Raw genomic sequence first — 8,145 nt, 5'->3', positions numbered from 1 at the left:
CCTGAGCCGAAGGCAGACGCTTAACCGACTGAGCCACCCAGGCGCCCTCTTATTTTTTTATTACAAAATTCTATTTGTAGGGGCGCCTGGGTGGCTCAGTCGGTTAAGCGTCTGCCTTCGGCTCAGGTCATGATCCCAGGGTCCTGGGATTGAGCCCTGCATCGGGCTCCCTGCTCAGCGGGGAGTCTGCTTCTCCCCCTCCCACTCCCCCTGCTTGTGTTCCCTCTCTCTCTGTATCTTTCTCTGTCAAATAAATAAATATAATCTTTAAAAAAAAAATCTCTTTTCTGAACCTTTTGGTTATCTTTTTTGCTAATACAAATTTTGAATTAATATACATACACTATGACAACACTACTTCCACATGTGTTCTAGAGTCTGTTTTGACATTTAAAGTCCAAAGAAATTTTATATTTTCCTCTTTAATCACAGAAAAAACTTTTTAAAGAAATCAATTAATATAATATTTTCTCTTTAGTAATTACCCACAATAACAAAAATTAATATAGAAACAAAAATGAAAACTTTTTGATAACCATCAAATATCAAATATTATATCAACTTTTTAAGAAGTCTTTTTTTTTTTTTTTAAAGAGTTTATTCATCTGAGACACAGAGATACAGAGAGAGAGAGAGAGAGCATGAGCAGGGAGAGAGGCAGAGGGAGAAGCAGGCTCCCCGCTGAACCAGGGGCCCGACATGGGGCTCTATCCCAGGACCCTGGGATCATGACCTGAGCCGAAGGCAGACGTTTAACCATCTGAGCCACCCAGGCGCCCCTCAACTTTTTAAAAATTTCTAACCAGCAAGACCTTGAATAGCAATGAAAAAGAACAAATAAAGAAGACCTACAGATGATATTCATACTACAACCTGTACTGATACATAAAGACTGATGAAAATGTACATATGAGGAGCTCATACAAATTACTTTTATTTATTTATTTTTAAAGATTTTTATTTATTTATTTAGTTGACAGAGAGAGACAGCAAGAGAGGGAACACAAGCAGGGGGAGTGGGAGAGGGAGAAGCAGGCTTCCTGCCAAGCAGGGAGCCCAATGCGGGGCTCGATCCCAGGACCCTGGGATCATGACCTGAGCCGAAGGCAGTCGCTTAACCATCTGAGCCACCCAGGCACCCCTACAAATTACTTTTAAAAAGAAATAATATCTGCAAAAAAGGGTAACACTATTTAGACTTTCTATTCTAGACAACAACAGAGAGCTAAAAGAAAACAGATACAATGATTAGCCTATCGGCAACAACTAAACACAAAGAGAGAGAGAGATGCAGGCAGACACACACACACACACACACAATCAGAGGCTGAAATGGAAAGGGCACTTGATGGGACCATGAACTGGTGAAATCTTTCTGAGAAGCAATCTGACAATACTAAGATTTTTCTAAACAGTCAGCCTGATACTAAGTAGACTCTCAGTAAATATCTGTTAAAAACAATGGCTAAGAAAAATAAATACAACACATCTTGGCTTTACCAGGAATAGCAACAAAGCTCTTAAGATAAGAAATACTCTTTTGGTGTAATAGAAATGAGTATCTCCACAAGAAAGGGTATTAATTATAAGACAAAGAATACATGACCAAATCAAAAAACTTACCTTTGCCACAACACACTGTATTTATAGTTACCAGTACTGGATTATAAACTTAAAAATCTGTTAAAAGTGTAATCTCATGTATGTGTCTTCACCACAATAAAAACAAACAAACAAACCCAACTTACCTTTGCTGGATGTATACAAGAGTGCAGACTGAAAGGAAACCAACTGAGCGTCCGTAAGACTCTCCTCCACAGACATCTGTACTGCATACCCAGCATCTGGGTTTACATTAGGCAAAGACAGTAAGTCTGTTGACCTAACAAAGAAGTTCCCATGGAATGTATGAATGGAAAGACCTAGAAGAGAAAAATTATCAAAATGATTAACATACACCAATATACACACATTTACATTGTATCCTTGTCACTTATCAGACTGACAGAGAGTAAATTTAAAAGTTTAGATGTGGGGCGCCTGGTTGGCTCAGTTGGTTAAGGGTCTGCCTTCAGCTGAGGTGATGATCTCAGAGTCCTGAGATCAAGCCCCATGTCGGGTTCCCTGTTCAGCGGGAAGTCTGCTTCTCCCTCTCCCTCTGTGCGTGTTCTCCCTCTCGCTCTTGCTCTCTCTCAAATAAAATCTTAAAAAAAAAAAAAAGTTTAGATGTGAGGGGCACCTGGGTGGCTCAGTCGGTTAAGTATCTGACTCTTTTTTTTTTTTTTAAATCTTATTTATTTGAGAGAGAGAGACACAGCGAGAGAAAGAACACAAGCAGGAGGAGTGGGAGAGGGAGAAGCAGGCTTCCCATGGAGCAGGAAGCCCGATGCGGAGCTCGATCCCAGAACCCTGGGATCATGACCCGAGCCGAAGGCAGACGCTTAACGAGGCGCCCAAGTATCCGACTCTTAATCTCAGCTCTTGATCTGAGAGTTCTGAGTTCAAGCCCCTCACTGGGCCCCATGCTGGGTGTGTAGACTACTTAAAAAAAAAAGTTTAGATGTGACATTGTCATTTATAGTAAGAAATATGTACTTGATCTTCACTCATTTCTAGCACAGAACTCCTAAACTCTTAGGATGATCTAAGTAATGAAATTCACAAAGGTGTCTTCTACTGTTGATGGAGTGACTTTTGGTAAGCACCTGTGTAACCAAAGGATGGGGGCTGATTACCAGAGGACCGAACCATGTAATTAGAAGGTTGGAAATTGCCCCACATCGGGCTCCCTGCTCGGTGGGAAGCCTGCTTCTCCCTCTCCCACTCCCCCTGCTTGTGTTCCCTCTCTCGCTGTGTCTCTCTCTGTCAAATAAATAAATAAAATCTTAAAAAAAAAAAAAGGTTGGAAATTACAGTCCAACCTGTCCCCACCAACACCCTTTGGGGAGGGGAGAGGAACTGGAGGTTGAGCCCATCATCAATGGCCGATAACTAAATCAGCCATGACTATATAAAGAAGCCTTCATAAAAACCCAGTAGGATGGGGTACTTTGGAAAGCTTCCAGATTGGTGAACACATGGAGATGTGGGGAGAGTGGAGCACTCAGAGAGAACATGGAAGCTGCAGAAGCTCCATGCCCTTTCCCTTTCTCTATACCTTGCTCTATACATCTCTTCCATCTGACTATTCCTGAGTTATATCCTTTTATAATAAGCCAGTAATCTAGAAAGTAAAATGATTCTCTGAGTTCTGTAAGCTGCTCTGGCAAATTACTTGAACCCAAAGGGGGGGTAGTAGGAACCTCCAATCTACAGCCAGCCAATCAGAGCACAAAAAGAAACAGAAGCAGAAAGCTACTGTGGTAACTACTTGGTTATGAGTGACACTACTACCTGAGTTGTTTGGAGATGTGGCAATGTTATAGAAGTGTTTGATACCTTACATAAGATATTACAAAGGCATTGTCAGTTGTTTTACTCAACCATTTTTTCTTTTTATTACAGTGACAGATAATAGAGAATTTCATTTGGCACATGGTTTGCCCAAAAGATTTCAACATCTATCTAGTGGACAGGTCCGTGGTTCCTTATCGTTTGATATCGGTTTTTTGGCTATTTCATATAATCTTTCCACTTCAAAAAATGATTGCTTCACACCTCTTAAAGAACATTATTTAATTAATTTATTTTTAAAGATTTTACTTATTTGTCAGAGAGAGAGCACAAACAAGGGGAACAGCAGGCAGAGGGAGAAGCTTAGCAGGGAGCCTGACGTGGGGTCATGGGGTCATGGGGTCATGGGGTCATGACCTGAGCCGAAGGCAGATGCTTAACTGACTGGGCCACCCAGGTGTCCCAGAAAAACATTATTTTAAAATCTGAATAAGGGCGCCTGGGTGGCTCAGTCGGTTAAGCGACTGCCTTCGGCTCAGGTCATGATCCTGGAGTCCCGGGATCGAGTCCCCATTGGGCTCCCTGCTCGGCAAGGAGTCTGCTTCTCCCTCTGACCTTCCTCCCTCTCATGCTCTCTGTCTCTCTTCTCTCTCTCTCTCAAATAAATAAATAAAAAATCTTAAAAAAAAAATAAAAATAAAAATAAATAAAATCTGAATAAAAGATTAGAACCAGGTTGATAATGTGAAGGCTTAAAATATCAAGACTTATTTCCCATTTTCCTAAGAAAGTATCATTTAGCAGCTACAGGCATTTATCCTGCAAAACAAATTGGATTAAAGCATTCTGGAACTGTCAGACTATTTTCAAAGCAACACTGAGGCAAGCTGTTAGTAGCAGGGCAGACTGAGAAGAGCACAAATTAAAAGATCTGCTACTTCTAGAAATGAATGGTGGGGATGGTTGTACAACAATGAGAATATACTTAATGCTATTCAACTGTATACTTAAAAATGGTTAAAGTGGTAAATTTTATGTTAAGTATATTTTACCACAATAAAAAAATAACTGTTTAAAAAAAAAAGACCTTTCGTTACTACTGTCAATAAATGGAATAAAAATCCATGCTTATTTGGATGTGGGGGTGGAGGGAGATACTTGTTTTTTAAATGAGAGATAATTCAAATACCATAAAAATCACACATACAGTGTACTATGCAGTGGCTTTCAATACATTCAAAATAGTCCCTATTTTCTTTTACAATGTTTCTTCTCTATTCTTTTTTTTTTAAGTAGGCTCCACACCCAACGTGGGACATGAACTCCAGACCCTGAGATCAAGAGTTGCATGCTCCAGCAACTGAGCCAGCAAGATACCTCTCCTTCCCTATTCTTAATTTCATATTCCATCAGTGTAAGTAAAATCTTAGAAGAGCGAACCTTATGAAGTAAGACTAGCTGAAAATGTATATTTATTGGTATCAAAAGCAACACATCTATGTAAGTGTGAAAAGAAAAGTGCCCCCCACCTTTCGTGCACCGAATCCTCATGACTGCCTCAAAGCCAATCTTTCGAGTGAGGTATCTCTGTAGTTCCTTCTGTAATTTCTGTACTTGTACTGGATTCTGCTGATGGTGGTAAGAAGGATAGTAATACACACTACCTGCTGAATACCGAGAAATACAACCTGGAAGAAAACACACACTTTTTAAAAATTCTGTAATTAACTATTACTGCATGAAAAAAACTACTGGTGTTTGAATCAATCTTGCCTTAGCCTCCCAAAGTATTATCAAAAAAGAGTATCTCATCCCTTTAAATAGTAGTATAAAAATGTCTCTATTATAAATATTTAGAAATATATAAATAAGCATTTAGAAGACCAAAAGATTTATAATAGACTCATTAATTCTCCCAAAGGAATAAAAATTCCTTCATTTTGTCCTCTATTTAGAATATCATCATATAAATACCATTTTCACATTCACTTGAGAAAAATAACCATGAGTAAGAACTCACCCAGAGAAGCCAAGTCAGAATACTGTCCACTGAGAAGGAATAAGTCCACGGCTACCTGCTGACCAGAACAATCCAAGGCTAATTTCTTGTAAAAGTCAGTGGATGGTGTCAAGTGAATTTCCTATTAATAATAAATTACATGAAGAAACAAATTTTTAATTATTAAATTATCATAAAATTTTAAAACCTATCTATATATACCAAGATGTTAACAATTATCCTTGGGCATTCTAAAAATCCTTTCTTTTTGGTTCTTCGTTTTCTCGGTAAAAAACATACTGCTTAAGAATTTTCTATTTTCTACTTTCAAAAAGAAATACATCTATTATGCTAATTTCAATAATCTATTAAATGCTTAGAATGCTGGAAACTGTTTTAAACAATTCATGTGCACTATCTATGTGGTCCTTTGAACTATGATAAGCAGCAGGTACTATAATTATTTTCACTTTATAAATAAACATAAGGGCAAAGAAATTAACTAACTCTTTAAGCTTGTACATCTAAAAAGCAGGAGAGGGATGCCTGGGTGGCTCAGTCATTAAGCATCTGCCTTTGGCTAAGGTCATGATCCCAAGGTCCTGGGATCGAGCCCCACATCGGGCTCCCTGATCAGCAGGGAGCCTGTTTCTCCTTCTGCCTGCCGCATCCCCTGCTTGTGCTCTCTCTCTCTGACAAATAAAATCTTAAAAAAATAAAACAAAACAAAAAGCAGAATTTAGACAGACTGACCCCAGGTCTGACACCATCATCATTACAGTATACAGCAACTCTCATCATCTCTTGAAAAATACACATCTCAAACCAAGTTTATATACACAAAGTGCTCAAAAGCAATCCATGACACTCAATACGACAGACTACTTTTTAGTGGTCATCCACATTCTACTTTGTTCCTAAAAGGCATATTCTTTAAACTGCAAGACTTTCTCATCAAAGGCAGGCTGCACTGCTAGCAGCCTGCTGAAGATCCAAAAATAAGGTAAGAGTGAATCAGGTGGTAAGTGTAACAAAACAGAAATTTCGGCATAAAAGAGAAATGCTTTGTCTATTTCCTTATACTCCCTCCTCTCCAGAACTGAAAAATAAATGAAAAACAGATTTTGTGGTCAAAGGGACAGAGCAGAGCACCAGCATATAGGGTAACATACATTTGATGACTTTCTAACCTTAGCAGATGACCTTTGGTTGGGCTCCTCTCGTGGCCTCAGGGCTCCCACTCCAAGAGTAGGAAGTTGTGTTTGAAAGACGGACATTCGACCACCAGTTGGGGACATCAGCTTAAAGGCAGCCTGAAGTGCAGGACCCAAGGCACTCTGGGTTTCCAGGGTCTTGGTGAACATTTGTGGCAATGTTTTCAGTAAATCTTGAACGAGCTTATAAAATAAAGCAAGAAAACTCAAAGATGTTAACAATTAAAAACTTCTTCCACAAAAAGTCAGTAACTAAAATACAGTAGACAAGACACTGAGTCATGATGATGGTCAGAGAATCTACACACAGTAAACAATGAAGTTGGTCAAATGACAAGAAAGCCATTTTAAGTCAACATTATAAACTGGCAAGCAAGACAAATCAAAATTGGGGCCTTACAGTTCTTGCACATGCAGTAGTCCAGCAAGACTATAAGTCCAAAATGTATCCAAAAGAACCATCACAGTTTAGATTTGATTTCTTTTATAATGCCATCAAACATGGCCTTCTCAATCACCTCTACACACTTTATTCTTTTCAGTTCCAAAGTGATTTAACTCTTCCCTATTGAAAAGTCTAAGATAGCCAGTAAATTTTCCAACTAGTAATACTACTACAAAAGAAAAACAAAATTAAAAACAACTACCTATTCAGGTTAGGTTGTACAAATAAAGAGAGTTAAAGGGAAAAAAAGTACTCCACACTATGGTGAAGTCACTGTTGCCAACAGCTGAGACCATAGACTTGCTAGTTAAAATGTTACCCCTACGGCATATATGCATGTACAGGGTAGACAACATCCCCCCTTCAGACACATTCTGTTCACCTCTCACTGTATTATGTCATGGCAATTTCCAGGCAGGTAATAAGTTTCTTCTGAACTGACCCCAATGACACTCTGTGAATCAGAAAAGCAAAGGGCACTGAAAGCAGCCTAGCTAAAGTGCTTCTAAGTAGTGACCAGAAGCTTATCTGAGCAACCCTCCCAATTTCCCAAATGGTGGCAAGGCAGGTTTCCTTCAGGTTTTCCTTTATGAAATAGGCTTATCTTCTACCCTATTACAAGTATCTTGCTACATTAGACTTAAAAGCCATCAGTTCAAGGGTAAACTCAAGATCTATTCATCTGATGAATTTTAACTAACAGCAAATATAAAATGTTACACATCTTAGAAATGCCTCAGAAAGAAACAAAACTTTACTTAAAGTTCATTTTGAAAATACGTTCCTTCAATATTTCAAAAAAATGTGTCAGATAAGAAAATGTAACTTACCTCTTTACTTTCATTTAAATTTACTAATAAGTTCTCTGGCATAGGTATAAAAACATCTGAAAAAATAAATAAGTATTTCTTTTAAATAAAATTAATTGTTAAAGATGTTCTAAACACTTAACACTGATATAATTAACCACCCCCAGGGATGCGTGGGTGGCTCAGTCAGTTAAGCGTCTGCCTTCAGCTCAGGTCACAATCCCAGAATCCTGGGATCAAGTCCAGCATCAGGCTCCTTGCTCAGCAGGGAGCCTGCTTCTCCCT

General features: G+C 38.8%; 1 protein-coding gene across 1 annotated transcript in view; it reads right to left on the bottom strand.

The window, feature by feature from the left end:
* Nucleotides 1-8,145, bottom strand: part of SEC24A (SEC24 homolog A, COPII coat complex component) — a 68,856-nt gene that overhangs the window by 13,157 nt on the left and 47,554 nt on the right. The window contains exons 12-16 of the mRNA XM_035014156.1: nt 7,882-7,937; nt 6,583-6,789; nt 5,414-5,534; nt 4,923-5,081; nt 1,749-1,922 (exon numbers count right to left, since the gene is read on the bottom strand). Coding sequence (XP_034870047.1) covers nt 1,749-1,922; nt 4,923-5,081; nt 5,414-5,534; nt 6,583-6,789; nt 7,882-7,937 — 717 coding nt within the window. The remainder of the gene's footprint in view (nt 1-1,748; nt 1,923-4,922; nt 5,082-5,413; nt 5,535-6,582; nt 6,790-7,881; nt 7,938-8,145) is intronic.

The sequence above is a fragment of the Mirounga leonina genome, unplaced genomic scaffold, assembly GCF_011800145.1.
Source record: "Mirounga leonina isolate KUSES-001 unplaced genomic scaffold, KU_Mleo_1.0 Mir_168, whole genome shotgun sequence".
In the NCBI taxonomy this organism is placed as follows: Eukaryota; Metazoa; Chordata; class Mammalia; order Carnivora; family Phocidae; genus Mirounga; species Mirounga leonina.
This window is presented reverse-complemented; position numbering and strand designations above follow the sequence as displayed.